Here is a 15,625-nt window from a genome sequence, read left to right on the forward strand (position 1 = left end):
ACAGCTGAGTAATATTCCATTGTGTGTATATATATATATATATATATATATATATATATATATCACTTCTTCTTTATCCATTCATCTCTTGATGGACATTTAGGTTGCTTCCATGTCTTGACTATTGTAAATAGTGCTGCGCTGAACATTGGGGTGCATGTATCTTTTCGAAGTATGGTTTTCTCCAGGTATATACCCGGGAGTGGGATTGCTGGATCATATGGCGACTCTATTTTTAGTTCTTTACGGAATCTCCATACTGTTTTCCATAGTGGCTGCACCTTGGGGCCATTCTTGATTCCTCTCCTCTCAAGCCCTATGTCTAATGCTTTGGGAAATAAGTTAGCTTTGCCTTTAAGACACATCTGAGTCTGACCTCTTCTCTCATTGCCACTGCTCCCTTCTGAGTCAAGCCACCATCATCACTTTTGCCTGAAATATTGACGTAACCCTGCTAACTAGTCATGGTTCTTCCATCCTTGTCTTCCCACGGGCTGTTCCAGCAGCCGAGTGATCTTTCAAGTGTAAGTCAGATTGCGTTGTGCCTCTGCAAAGGCTGAAGTTCTCATAAGACCCTCCACTCTCCATCCCATAACCTCACCGCCTACTGCTCGCCTCACTCACTCTCTCCCAGTGACTGACCACTTTCTTCCTTGTACACACCAGGCGACCCTGGTTTGTGTGCTCTGAGCACTGGGGCTCAGTGTTTGGCGTGTTCTTTCCCCAGGTGCCTCACAGTTAACTTCAAAGTCTCTATTCAGATGCCACCTTCTCAATGTATCTCTATTTAAAATTTGAACTCACTCAAGCAGTACCTCTTACTCTGCTCTATTTTTTCTATAGCCTATATTATTTCTTAACATAGTGTGTGATTCATTTGTTACGTCCATTGTTCACTGTCTGCCTTCTCTCCCCGCATCCCTGCGAGATAAGAGATTTTTGTCTTGTTGTGTCCTGATGTATCCCGAGCACCCAGGGCAGTGCCTATCTGGCACATTGTCCATAATCAGTGAATACTTGTTGAATAAATGAGTGAATGGACCTGGATCTCAAATCTTAGGGTGCTTATAATTTTGTTGTAGACACACAGCATTCTCAAGCGACAGGGCAATAATGCAGAAGACGTTATGAGGTGGTACCAGTCAAGGGTCAGTTGAACAGAAAACCTAGTGACTTGCACTCAGATGAAGGAGATGGGAGACGTAAGTGCAGGTTGGAGTGAGCTGGGAAGACATAAGAGGGACTTTACCAGGAGTTCTTTTCCTTTTGGGGTACATTAGTGGGGACACCCTTTCTTCTTGGTTTAGAGGTCCAGAACTTAAATTTGTAGTCCTGCTTCTGCCACACCACACGCTTGGCCCCAAGATATTTCCCCTTCCCACCTCCCTGCCCTCGCGGCCTTGGGGCATAGCTGTTTCTCTGGTCTGGTCAGACATAATGAGAAATACAGGCCCAAACTGTTGGATCATTCAAAAGCAGGGAGGAATCTGGAATGGAGTTATTAGATTTGGGGTATTTTAATCATTTCCTGCAGGTTGGCAGTTTCCAAAAGGGTCAATTTCTAAAAGAATCAGGCAGGGTACGCTTGGAGAAAGTTCACTGCTCTTGAATCCAGTTTTCATATTTGGTCTCCAGATTTGACATTCCACTGAGGCATGCCTGAGACACAGACATTTCTCAGTGGTGACATGTCTCTGTGACAACCCTAGTCTCTTACTTTGGTCCAGTAAAACTTTTCCATTGTCTGTACCCATTGCACTGGCTTACCCTGCTTTCAAGAAAACTGGTTGGTTCCTAACATAGGATGGAAAGTGTGTGTGTGTGTGTGTGTGTGTGTGTGTGTGTGTGTGTGTGTAGGGGAAGGCAGGGGAGCTGGGAGGGTGTGCTGTCCATTGTGAGGCCTGGTCTCCTGCTCATCTGTGAGACAACTCATTTTTCCCTTGTCTGGCTCCAGTGCCTGTCTGCTCTCTCTCGTCCACCTGGATGGTGTGAAGGACACAAACCCCAGTCACCGAGGGGTTCTAACGACATGCCCTCCAAAGGCCAGCCAGGAAGTGACCATGGTATCTGCCTAAGCTGACCATCCGGCCAAAACACATTTGTCTCTAGAGTGAGCTCATGGGAAAAGCGCACTTGGTTACAGAAACTGAATATTCAGACAAAGATTCTTTCAGAAATGTTCATATTAGGGGTTGAGACCTGTATATGAGCTAACCAAGTCCCGACTGCCCTCTGACGGGCTGGGCTCCAAGACACTGACCGTGGGAGCAACTACACGGGCTGAAGGGTTCCCAGCCATAGCTGCACAGAAGACCCTCCCAAGGGGGCCCTGAATCCACCAAAGCTGGGACCCACTCCAGAGACTTTGTTTCAATTGGTCTGGCATGAGGTCAGGGCACCCATATTTTTTAAAAGCTCTCCAGGTGATCTTATGTGTAGTCAGAGATGAACGTTACCTGCCACGAAGGATCCAGAGACGGGGCATCTGAGGAGCTGGTAGAGGATACAGTCCACACTCTGCCTCACAACCCCTATGTCATAGGGCCCCTCCCTGCTTCTTTCCTATTTCATGAATTTTCCATTTTCTCCTGGATTATTTCCACAATCATATCAACAAGCTGCAATTTCTTCCATTCTGAATAAAAGCCTCTCTTTATACTCCACTTCTTCCTTCAGTTATTGCCCCATTTTCTTGCTTCCTTTTAGAGGAGAAACTCCCTAAGATGTGTTTCCTATATATACCGTCCAATTTTTTTCTATGCATTTTCTCCCAGACCCAGTCCATCCAGGCATCCCCACTCAATACTGCACAGACCCTGGTCCCAGCTTGCCATCTGGTTGTGAAAGTGGGTCCAGGTCTCACCCTCAGTAACAGAAATGGGGAACCCGGGTAAGTACAGGCATTCTTGATACACTCGTGATACGTGTACAGCCCCCGATGCAGCCCACGGCTGGCCTAGCAGTGCCAGGGTCAAAGTTCAATGAACAGAAGGCAGAACTGGTAAAAGAAACTTGCCAGGGAGACGGTAATGCCAATGAAGTTCTCAGTAAAGGGAAAGGTGATGACTTACACAGTGTGTGGTGGTGATGATGACAGAACTGGAGATGAAGGAGAGGCCGTCATTCATGCTGACCTGAAGCGCGGCTTTCCTGCAATGACATGGGAACCAAGGATACTCAGCATGTGGGCAAGGAGCAAGGGGCCGAGAGCAGGACACACAGGTCCCCCGAGGGCTCTGCTCTGAACTACCCATGGGACTGTAGTCTCTTCCTCTGGGGGCCTGAGCTGTCTCATTTGTAAAATGTGGAGGATGGTCTCCAGGGCCCATCCACCTCTAACATTCTAGAGAGATGTCTGGATACACCTGGCTGGTGTATCAAGGCAGCGTATCCAGCCCTTCTTACGTTGTGGAGAATTGCATTGAATGGGCAGAGCCTGCTCCCATTTAATTGACTTGTCCCATTGTAGTACGAAGAAGTATTCTTAAAAGATGGTTCTAATCAGTGGGGGATAAACTGGTCAAGCTAGAAACTCTATTGTTATCTGGACTCTCAGTGAGCAGATTCTGATGGCCATGGTTTTGTTGCTACCCAGCCAACTCACAGAGGTACAGCAGTAAATGAACTAATTTGCCTTCTAGTTCCTCCCATCTATAAGATGCTCACTGAAGCGCAAGCTTGCATTCTGCAGCATGGACACGGGGCTAGTTTGTGGAATCAGTGGTATCACAGGTTGAGGTCAGGCAACCAGAGTTGGAAGCTTTGTAATTTGAACAAATGACTGAAAGCAGAATTCAGATGAGCAAGTTTCGCATTCTTCCTTAAAGCCTCCGTTCTGTCTTCAGCCTATTATAGATGTGTTTACAGAGAGGCTAGTTTGTGCTCTTTCACAAACATCGCCTCTCTGTTTCCCCGCATATTTCTTTTCTTGCTCAGGGTGCTAATTCTCTCCCTCCTCTTGAATATTTTGATCTCATCTCATCAGCATTTACTATAACTGCACCATCGCAAGATTTTCTCCATAAATTAGTTCAGGGAACCTCGGGCCGCCTGGCTGAATACATGGTGCTCTGGAGAGACACTGAGGAAGGAACACTGCACGTGGCCTCAGAGGGGTCTGAACGTGGGGTCTTGAACCAGCCGTGGACCCACTTATCCTTTTTGAGCTTCCTTTCTGAGTTTCTTTATCTCTAAGAAAGGATATAATCATCTAGAAGGGCAATTATGATGACAGGGTGAGGTTATGATATGAGAGTGCTTTGGGAAGCATGAGAGCTTTCTGGAAATGTAGCTGTGATTAAGCCAGACAGACCTTGTTTTGAACCCATACTCTTCCACTTATTGCTGTGTGACCTTCGGGAAAGCTACTTAAATTCTCTCAGCTACAGATTTCACATCTGTAAAACTGGGATGGTGTGTGTCTGGTTCATGGGGCTCTTGGGAGGATAAAGGGAGGTACCCTTTGTGAAATGTTTACCCTGGTGTCTGGCTCACTGCAAAGCATCGGCACCATTACCATTATGTGGAGGAGTCTAGAGAAAGGCTCCATGATGACAATGAAGAGAGACTCTTTCTCCTCCTTTTGTCCCCTCTACCTCCTTTCTCCTCCCTGGCTGTGGGGTTTAGCTGCTGGTGGAAACTTACATGCCAACTTCCTTTAAGATAGGCGCTGGACACAGCAAATAAGTATCTTCCACAGTGAAGGGCTTCTCATCTGTAAAAAGGAAGTCACTGGATTAAGAGGAGTGAGGCAAGTTTATAATTTCATATCCAGTGCTTCCTACAGACCATCAACCAAGTCCTGGGAGACACTGGAAAAGCAGTAATGTTTTGAAATATAAACTCATCTTAAGCTGTAAAATCCACTAGAGTGAACTCAAGGTCTTCTGCCTGAATACCACTCGTCTCTGATCCTGTATGTCCAGTGGAGTCAAGCAGTGAGCAAATAGAGGGTGAGTTCTTACCATAGACCAGGCATCCTTGAGGGGAAATGAGAAGGTAATAGACTGATACTTGGGGAGTATCAGGTCTAAGTCTAGTTTGAGAGAGAAGCCATAGTCACGGGAAAAGTTTGCTGACTCAGCTATTGGCTATTGTTTACAATAGCCAAGACCCGGAAGCAACCTAAGTGTCCATCTACAGATGAATGGGTAAAGAAAATAGGGCATATATATGTAGAATGGAATACTATTTAGCCACAAAAAGTGGAAAATCTTGCCACTTGTGACAACTTGGGTAGACCTTGATGGCATTATGCTAAGTAAAACAAGTCAGACAGTCAAAGACAAATACCGTATAATCTCACTTATATGTGGAATCTAAAAAAGAAAAAAAACACAACTCATAGATACAGAGAACAGATTGGTAGTTGCCAGGGGCAGGGGCCGGGGGTGGGGTGCGTGAAATGGGTGAGATGGTCAAAAGGTACAAACTTCCAGGTATAAAATAAATAAGTCATGGGGATGTAATGTACAGCATGATTTGGAAGTTTTTAAGAATGAATCTTAAAAGTTCTTTTCATATGAAAAAAATTATAACTGTGTGTGGTGATGGATGTCAACTAGATTTATTGTGGTGATCATTTCGCAATATATACAAATATTGAATCGTTATGTTGTACACCTGAGACTAATATAATGTTATACGTCAATTATATCTCAATTAAAAAAAAGTTTGCTGACAGATACAAGTAGCTAAGCCAAAATACGGTTTGGCTTCAGAAGACAGAGTAGCCTCCTTTAGGTGGGTGACACGATGAGGTCACAGGGAATACAAAACATGAACTGCGCTTCAGCGGAGAGATGGGGAAGAGGCATTCTTGGTGGGAGGAATGGCATCAGCAAAGACAGAGCAAACAGAAGGGTTGTCCCGGGGTAGGACGTAAGGAGGATTTGAAAAGATCAGTATAGGAAAATGTGTGCTCCAAGTTCTTCGAGTTAAGACTGAGGGATTTGGACCTAGGCCTATGATTGGCTATGAAAAGAGCTTTGGAGGTTTTTGGAGAAAAACTTGGAGTGATGATTTTGGAAGTTTTAGCAAATGTAGCTGTGAAAGATGGATTAGAGTGGGGGGAATCTGGAGGTGGGGGAGTTCTTTTTCTTATCCTAATGGATGTCCGGGGAAAAGCTTAAGCAGTTTTAATCTTGAACTCCTTCAAAACTTCACTGTGTCCCAGATTCTGGGGCCAGAAGCAGGGCTGAGAAGTTACTACGCTCAGCATATGGTAGTCATTCCTTCATGACTCAACATTTACTGGGTGCATGCTCTGTTCAAAAGATTGTGGTAGGACCTGTACGTGATATGAAGATGAATAATATGTGTTCCTTTAATCAAGCTGTGAATACAAATACCTAGAAGACAGAAAGGAAGCCTTTCCATATGTAATGGAAGGATGCCATGCTGTTGTTGGTACGTGATATGAAACTGATGTCTCTAATGATATTTGAATGTGGGCCACTAAACACTTGCCTGAGTGGAGATGAGGAAGCCTCATACCCTCCATGCCTGGATTTAAGGACCAGAGCCACATGGGATGGGAGTTGGAGGACACATCTGAGTTCTAAGCACTGTGTCTCCATGGAAGGAGGATGAAGAGGATGGCCAATTACAGTCTCCCCTGATGTCTCGGGAGAACTTCAAGTGGTGAAAAGTTAGGGAGGTTATTTCAGGTCATTCACTCATTCACTCAACAAATATTTATTCAAGGCCTACTATGAGCTAGAGACACAGGCTTTGAGAAGAGAAACAGTCTCTGCTTTTCATGACACTGCAGGGGAGATAGTTATTAAACACATTCAGTTATTTTTGAAGAAGTAAAAATATTACTTTGGTACGCGGGCCTCTCACTGTTGGCGCCTCTCCCGTTGCGGAGCACAGGCTCCGGACGCGCAGGCCCAGCAGCCATGGCTCACGGGCCCAGCCGCTCTGCGGCATGTGGGATCTTCCCGGACTGGGGCACGAACCCGTGTCCCCTGCATCAGCAGGCGGACTCTCAACCACTGCGCCACCAGGGAAGCCCCATTTTTTAAATCTTAGTCTTTAGTACAAGACTTTTTTTTAATTGAAGGAGAGTGGATTTACCATACTATATTAATTTCAGGTGTGTAACATAGTGATTCAATATTTTTATATATTATACTCCATTTAAAGTTATTACAAAATAATGGCTATATTTCCCTGTGCTGTACAACACATCCTTGTTGCTTATTTAAACATATTCATTTTTATTAAAAAACATATTCTCTTGAATGTCTACCATGTGCCAGGCATTGTGCTAGGCCTGGAAGTGAACACAACAAACGAAGCACTGCAGTTTTTTTTTCGTTTAATGGCCACTGTTTTAGTTATCTATTGGATTTAGGGAATGTGGGCAGGCCTTATGCCCTGGGGACATCAGACATTGAACTTTGCTAATAATAAGTGGCATTTATTTCCTGTTATTCCTTGGGTGTGTAGCCTAAGGAGAAGGGATAGTTAGCAGAACAAAATGCAGGCACTCAGGCCCTCCAGGCAAATGCCACCCACTACATCAAAACTTCATTTAGAATTCTAATAAGAATGAGTACCCCTGGGCTTCCCTGGTGGCACAGTGGTTGAGAGTCTGCCTGCTGATGCAGGGGACACAGGTTCGTGCCCCTGTCCGGGAAGATCCCACATGTCACGGAGCGGCTGGGCCCATGAGCCATGGCTGCTGAGCCTGCGCGTCTAGAGCCTGTGCTCTGCAACAGGAGAGGCCACAACAGTGAGAGGCCCGCGTACCACAAAAAAAAAAAAAAAAAAAAAAGAATGAGTACCCCTGTTTGAGTGAGGTGAACAGAGAAAATGAGGGAGGGCTTCACATAGGAAATAACATGAACGTTGGGTTTTGATGGGTGAATAGGAGTTCTTGAGGAAGAGAGTTCATGAGGAAAGCACAACAAAGCAGAAAAAATGCTGTTATTACACAAATTACTATTTAATTAAATTATCATGAGCACAAAGAAGGAAAAGCAGGGGGCTTGCTCTCATATGGGAAGTCAGGAAATATTTCCCTGAGGAAAGGCTCTGTGAGCTGAGACCTAAGGCTGGGTGGAGAGGAGATGGGGTGGGAGAGCACTGGAGCTGCATAGATCCTGGAGCAGGAAGGAGCCCAGGTCTTCCGGGAGCTAACAGAAGGCTGACAAGGCTGTTGAATTTCAGTGAGACAGTGGCTCAAAATGAGGCTAGAAAAGGCAGCAGGACCAGATGACCAAGGCCTTGCGGGTCATGGTGGGGCTTTTGGGACTTTTCCTAAATGTAACAGGAAGCTACTGGAGGTTCCCCTCATATTTAGAACGAGCACTGGCAGATTATGGAATGTTGCCAGAATAGTGAGTGTATGTTGAGTACAGTCATGAAGCTTATGAGGACAGTGGCAGATCACACAGTGCCTGGACCGAGCATTATTGTCTTCAAGATGTTTTCCCATCTACGATGGCAATAACGACAGTGAGACTAGCTGGGGCATGTGTGTCGGTGCTCTCAAGGACATCATACACATCACGTCATCTAGTGTAACCTTCTAGCAGTGCTATCAGGGAAGGATGTCATTCCCTTCATTTAACAGACATAGGTGGAGACACTTGCCCAGCGTTACACAGGGGAGCTTGGATCAGCACCCGGGCAGTCTGGCTGCCACCTCTTGATGACAGGCATGCTTGATCTCCTCTCACTACAACCTTACGAACCAAGGCAAGGCAGGGCTCACTCGGCTCATTTTCCAGATGCAAAATGGAGGCTCAGAGAGGCCACAGTAACCCCTGATTGCACAGCGTGTCAGAGGCAAAGCCAGGACTAGAACTGGATTCTCCAGTATTCTCACCAAGAGCCTCCCTGTTCCAGGAAAGGCTCGTATTAGAGGATAAACCAAACTCGGGACAGGCGTGGCTGATGACAACCTATATTTACTTTCTCTTGGTGCTGCAAATGCTCTAGTAATACTTGGGAGTGCAGATCCCTGCCCACGGAGCCCGCCCACGGAGTCACAGGCCGGCCACGGCGCGGCCACAGGAGGCCTCGTGACTCCTGACTGCATTCTGCGGGCGGAGCTGAAGGGGGCGCGCCGCAGCCACGCACCGGGGCCCAGGCTCCCTCCCGGGCTCTCTCTCTGAGCAGCTCCTCTCCTCCCTACATCGCAACAGGAAAGGGAGGGAGAGCCCGAGGTTGGCTCGGTTAGCCTAGGTCAGGTGGACCGCTTCACACTTGCCCCCTCCTTTCATTTTCCTTTCCTGCCTGGGAGAGCAGCTATTTCTGGAGCAAAGCAGACGAGACCCTCGCTGGGAGGACGGAGGAGACGCGGCCGAGGCCGTAGCACCAGCTCGACACGGCCTCCCATCAGTTCCTCAGCCTCCCAGGCTGTGGGCCTGCTCTGGGGAGCTGGCATTTTCGGGTCTGAGAGGGACTGTTTGGTTTGGAGCGTGTTCCACTTTACCACAAAAATAAGTGACTTTTTTCCCCCTCTTTCTCTCTAAACAAAGGAGGGCCATTTGGTTTCCATAACTTTCATCATCTGACTCTTTCCTGGAACATCCACTTGGGAAGCAGGGCCCAAAGCCTTCCTCCTCGGCTGGGCCACGTTTGGCTCGGGGGCCATGCCAACCTCATGGCCACCTCTGCCAAAGCCAGTGGTGTGGTGACATTTATGGGGTCATCAGGGCCTCATCAGGGACAGGGCCTCAGTCCTCTGTCCACCGGTGGCCATTACACTGCTCGTTAGCACTGGGTGGGCGAGGAAAATGGACGCCGGGAGCTGGGAGGAAATTAGGGAGGGGCGGGAATTCGAAACTAGACCTTCAGGGAATTTTTAGATGATCTATAAATATCAATGTCCTTGCCTTTTGCCAAAGGTAGTTCCGAATTCAGTGTATACCTACGACATAGGTGAATCCAAAGCATCTGTCTTACAAGAGTCTGATAATCGAACACAGCTTGATTTAAATCAGGATCTGGGGATCAACGAGTGTCCTTACACCAAAACACCAGACACCCAGGCTTGGGATCTCCGCATCCCTGAGGATGAGGACAAGGGGCACAGGGCCCGGTAGACTCCAGAGTCAAACAGATGCAGGTTCATATCCCAGGTCCTCTTACTAGTGTGTGACTGGGGACAAGTTCCTCGGCTGTGAACGTGATGCTATCATTGTGCGGGGTGGTGTGGGGAGTGAGAGAAAGTGCGTGGAAGTATGTTACTGGGCACTTAATGAACATTTACTAAACGTTACTCCACATTAGTACACGGGTATCCAAGCCTTTGAAACAGACAGTGAATGTGTGGTTTAAAATCAGAGGAACTGAAAATTAAGCATTTCAAAATGTCTAATTGCTTGATTACATTGTTCTGTCAAACATCTTTTTAGGCATTAGTGATAGGGATAGAATAGAATAATTAAATAGTTAGTTAGAAATCCTACTAGGGTATTGAAGATAGAAAGGGAATTTTAAGGGAGTCTGGGAGCCTGTTGTAAGCTACTGACCACTCAAGAAAAGAATCCAGTAACCTAGCAACAATCTACACTATCTTGAAGGAAGACCAGGCACATTCAAGCCACAAACCCTGAAAGTTAAAACACAAGACAATAGATATGGAGTCTGAATCTTGTTACTCGAAGTCAAGCGGTTAATGGTCTTTGAAGAGTAGCATTTTTGCATGTGGCCAAGAAAGGCTGAAAGGGGAAAGAAACTAGGTGAAAGGGGACATTATACGGAAACCTGAAATGAATTACCATATTTTAGTATATGTCACCACCCTTTTGCTAATATACATATGATTTAAATAGCTCCATAACAGTTCTGGTTAAACCATATAGAGTAAGGAGGTACTAATGATGTAAATAAGGAAGGTTTTTTGCGGTACACGGGCCTCTCACTGTTGTGGCCTCTCCTGTTGCGGAGCGCAGGCTCTGGACACGCAGGCTCAGCGGCCATGGCTCACGGGCCCAGCCGCTCCGCGGCATGTGGGATCTTCCCGGACGGGGACAAGAACCCGTGTCCCCTGCATCGGCAGGCGGACTCTCAACCACTGCGCCACCAGGGAAGCCCCCCACTATTTCTTTGATTATAAAAATGTAGCCCTCTTTGTTCTCAGGGCTGCACTCCCTTGCCTGCCCACCCGTGTGTCTCACAAGCCCCCAGTGCTAATAAACTCACTCTTTGCCTGCCACTTTGCCTCACGCTGAATTCTTTCTGCGACGAGACAAAAGAACCTCAGCTTCAGTAAGTCCTGACGCCAGGTGAGCAGTTTCAATTAAAAGACAGTGGGTTCAAGTCACCTCCTAAGTCAGGGATTGTGGGTTCAAATCCCAGTCTGAGTTTTGGCTGGGTTTTGAGCCCCATCCAAGAAGGATTGTGCTCTCATTAGGAATTCCTGGGAAAATGAAATGTTTTAGTGAATGTGTGTGTGTACGTATGTACATACACACAGGCTATTATATCTACACGTACACACACATACATCTATATCTACACATACATCTATATGTATCTGTATTTATTCTATACTGATTTTGTGTAACACTATATACCCATGGTCTCATCTGACATTATTATTATTAATTTACAATTTGGGAAACTGAGGCTCAGAGAAGTTGGTTAATTGAGTTAGTATTGCACACTAATAAAAGAGCTGGAAATCGAGCCCAGGTTTTGTTGAAATGACTTGCCCATGGTCAACCCAGCTAGTTTTTTTTTTACAGATATAATTTAAACTAGTTAGCCATTTTATATTGTCATAGTCTCACAGCTAGTCTTATGATGCAGCTTGAAGTATACCAGGAGCTGAGTCTGGCAGTTTCGGAGGCAAACGATCAAGATTCTCCACGGGTGAGGTTGGATAGCAGTAGGAGGCTTGTCTTCCACGAGAGGCAACCAGGGTTGAGAAGCTCTGTGATAAGGTTCCGCTGTCTTCAGAGAGACCCTGACCTACCGTAATGAACCCATGTTCCAGAACCATACATGCAAATGTGTACATTCCCAGGTTTTGATCTTGGATCAATGTAATTCTTTTCAGACTGGTGAAGAAGTTCCAGAATTCTTCCCTGCAGTTCATAACTGTCTAATGGATTTGGGATAAAACCAGGATTAAAATTTATTAGCTAATTCAAACACCAATCACAGTGGATTCTTTCACAGGGCTGATTAAATAACTGAAATCCTTTCCAAGTCTTGGCAGTCCTTTCTTGATATAAATATTTATTTCTGGCCAAAAGGACAAGAAAAATAACCCTTAGTCTTATCTAAGGGAGCTTGTTGAAACCCTCCCAAAGCTGATGTAAGCTCCAAAGAAGAGTTTACATTCCTACTGTGACAAAATAGTGGAGGTTAGGGACTGAATGAGCTCACCCTGCCCTTTCTCCACATCTCCCCTGGGTCTAGGGAGATTTGGGGGGCACCCCTGAGCCAAGTATAACTGTTCAGCACCAAATTATCAGCTGGTTGGGGAATGTGTCTCTGAATTAAGACAGAACAGACAAGCTAGAGTTAGAATGAATGTTTCTACCTTTTCACCGACTTGAACAGTAACCAGCTTTTTAAAAAGTTCGACTTTTAAGATACTGTGCAGAAACCTGAAATAAAATGGTACTCAGTAGGACTCCAAGTTGATGAAATTCAAGTTGGCTTGAGCTTTCTGGGGTCCTAGCCAGAAAGGAGGTGGTCGATTACTCTACGGGGACTCCTGCAATGAAAATTCACACACATGGGGGTCTTACTGCAAAGCTAAGTGGGATTCCATGGCTTAGAGTAGAAAGAAGCTAACATTTATCAGGCATGTCCTATGTGTCAGCCCCCAGGCTGGAAGGTTTTCATAGATGGCTGAGATCACAAGCCCAAGGATTCTTTTGCTAGAAGACCTTAAACTCTACGTAAGGGGACCAAGCAGAGATTTGGAAGGTGCAGAGGGTGGCTTCTACTTGGAAAGGCTGAACAGCGGTTCTGAGGTCAGAGCAATGAGAAACAAAGAGTCGGCACAGAATGGGAAGAGCCGGTAGTGAAGCACAGGTGGGTGAGGCCAAGTTGGGGACAATCCTCAGAACATACACGTCCGCTGTAACGTCCTCTCAGGCCCAGCTGAAGCCAGAGGGGTGCCTTTAATATGGCGGAACCAAGCTGGCCACCATCGTTTTCCTCAGACACGACCCACACCTATCTATCCATTCGCTAGCCTGGAGTTGTTGCAAGGTTTCCTTGGAAGCCCTCACTGGCTAGTTGCTATGATATCAGGTGATGAGCTTGGTCAGCAGGCTCCAGGTAAGTTCCCCGGGCTATACGTGATTATTTCCCCAGCTGCTGTGTGTGTAGGTGTCCAGGATAGCCTTTTAGTTTCCCTCCATGTTCTCTGGGGCAGATTAGAGTAGGAACCATGAGCACATTAAGAGCCTGGGCCCTGGAGTCCCATCACAGCTTGCTACCTACTGGCTGTGTAACCCTCTCATAACCCAGAGTTCTCACCTATAAGATGGAATAATACTCATTTCATACTCAGCTCATTTAATGAGATGATATGATTAAATGCTCAACACTTAATAAGCGCTCGACAAACGTCAACTATTACTGCTAAAGTGGGGGTACTTCTGGGCTCATTGCCTGAGGCACCTGTAAACCACGAGATGTGAAGGTGTGTACAAACTGAGTAGGTCTTGCAGTAAGACCTACAAACTGAGTAGGTCTTATCTACTGGGTTGTGTCAGGGCTACATGATGTAGGCGTGACAAGAAGAGAGCCATCTATCCTAATAGGATCTCTGGGCGTGTATGTCATGCAGTGATCCTCAAATGGGGGCAGTTTTGTCCTTCAGGGGATAACAGGCAATGTTTGAGACAGTTTTGGTTGTCAGACTGGGGGAGGAGGGCTACTGGCATCTAGTGAGTAGAGATCAGGGATGACACTAAGTATCTTACAACGCACAAGGCATCCCTCTCCCCTTCAACAAAAAATTGTCTGGTCCAAAATGTCGATAGTGCCGAGGTTAGACATCCCGGTATAATGTCTACCATGGCTTTACACCTTTCTTTGGCCCATTGTAGAGAGTTCTGTAGATAGTACTGGGTGGTTCACAGCCCACCCCCGAGAATTCTGGTAGAATGTCCAGAAAAGTTCAGAGGTGTTAAAAGATTATGAGCAGAGGAGGGAGAGGGAGTAACAACCTGAGGGCCGTTGGAAGACGCCTGGCTGGAGTAAGGAAGAGAGTGTTTCTTAGCAAAGTCTTCCATGCAGGCTTTGATGGGTCCAGGTTTGCCTAGTGGTAGGTGGCACCCGAGCCACCCTGCTGGGTGGAGCTTTGCAACTGAAATGGGGGCACTCCAGAAGTGGGACTTAGGTCGCTGTTGAGGCTCCAAGCTGACGTGGGTAGGAAGGCTGTAGTCAGAGCACCTCACCTACAAATACCAGTAGAGGACAAAGAGCTGAGTGCAGTCTTAGAAAAAGATAAGTCGGTTAACTTGAGCATTGTGTACACGAGGACCAAGATTACGTCACGGCCCCAGAAGTAAAAGGTGAGGGACCATGCATGCACTTCCAGAGGAGAGCAGGGATGGGAGCCAGCAGCCCTGCTGGTCTCTGGATTGTCTTTTGGGCGCTTACACATTCCCCAGTCCCGCACAAGGCTGGACCTCTGTGGCTCTGGACCCACTAGCTTTCAGAACTGGTCTTTAGCACAGCTAGTTGGACTTCTCAGGATATAAACTGCTTTCTTCTCATATTTACTGCTATTTTCAGTAATTATAAAAGTAATACACAGTGAGTGTGAGAAGTCTGAGAAATACAGAGACGTATATCCCTGGTGGTGCAGTAGTTAAGAATCCGCCTGCCAATGCAGGGGACACGGGTTCGAGCCCTGGTCTGGGAAGATCCCACTTGCTGCGGAGCAACTAAGCCCGTGCGCCACAACTACGGAGCCCACATGCCACAACTACTGAAGCCCATGAGCCTAGAGCCCGTCTGCAACAAGAGAAGCTACCGCAATGAGAAGCCCGAGCACCGCAACGAAGAGTAGTCCCCACTCGCCGTAACTGGAGAAAGCCCGCATGCAGGAACAAAGACCCAACGCAGCCAAAAATAAATAAAGTTTAAAAAAAGAATAGGGCTTCCCTGGTGGCGCGGTGGTTGAGAATCTGCCTGCTAATGCAGGGGACACGGGTTCGAGCCCTGGTCTGGGAGGATCCCACATGCTGCGGAGCAACTAGGCCCGTGAGCCACAACTACTGAGCCTGCGCGTCTGGAGCCTGTGCTCCGCAACAAGAGAGGCCGCCATAGTGAGAGGCCCGCGCACCGTGGTGAAGAGTGGCCCTCGCTTGCCACAACTAGAGAAAACCCTCGCACAGAAACGAAGACGCAACACAGCAAAAATAAATTAATTAATTAATAAACTCCTACCCCCAACATCTTCTTTAAAAAAAAAAAAAAAGAATAAAAAGAATGAAAATCCTTGGTAATCCTAACTTCCAGTGATAAACATTGTTAGTGCTATTTCAGAATTTTTTCTATGCATATTATTTTTCACATGATTGGAATCATACTACGCATAATGCTGTGGTATTTGGCATCATCTCTATCCAAAGTTAATAGGGACAGATTTAGGTATTGCAAGAAAACCGAATGAAGATAATGGGGCTCG

The 15,625-nt window shown here is 46.5% G+C and overlaps 1 protein-coding gene across 1 annotated transcript in view; it reads right to left on the minus strand.

The window, feature by feature from the left end:
- The window catches only part of ANTXR1 (ANTXR cell adhesion molecule 1), a 243,865-nt gene that overhangs the window by 124,963 nt on the left and 103,277 nt on the right, over positions 1 to 15,625 (minus strand). Inside the window, exons 11-12 of the mRNA XM_030877432.2 lie at positions 4,645 to 4,714; positions 3,072 to 3,150 (exon numbers count right to left, since the gene is read on the minus strand). Of these exons, the coding sequence (XP_030733292.1) occupies positions 3,072 to 3,150; positions 4,645 to 4,714 (149 nt within the window). The remainder of the gene's footprint in view (positions 1 to 3,071; positions 3,151 to 4,644; positions 4,715 to 15,625) is intronic.

The sequence above is a fragment of the Globicephala melas genome, chromosome 12, assembly GCF_963455315.2.
Source record: "Globicephala melas chromosome 12, mGloMel1.2, whole genome shotgun sequence".
NCBI lineage: Eukaryota > Metazoa > Chordata > Mammalia > Artiodactyla > Delphinidae > Globicephala > Globicephala melas.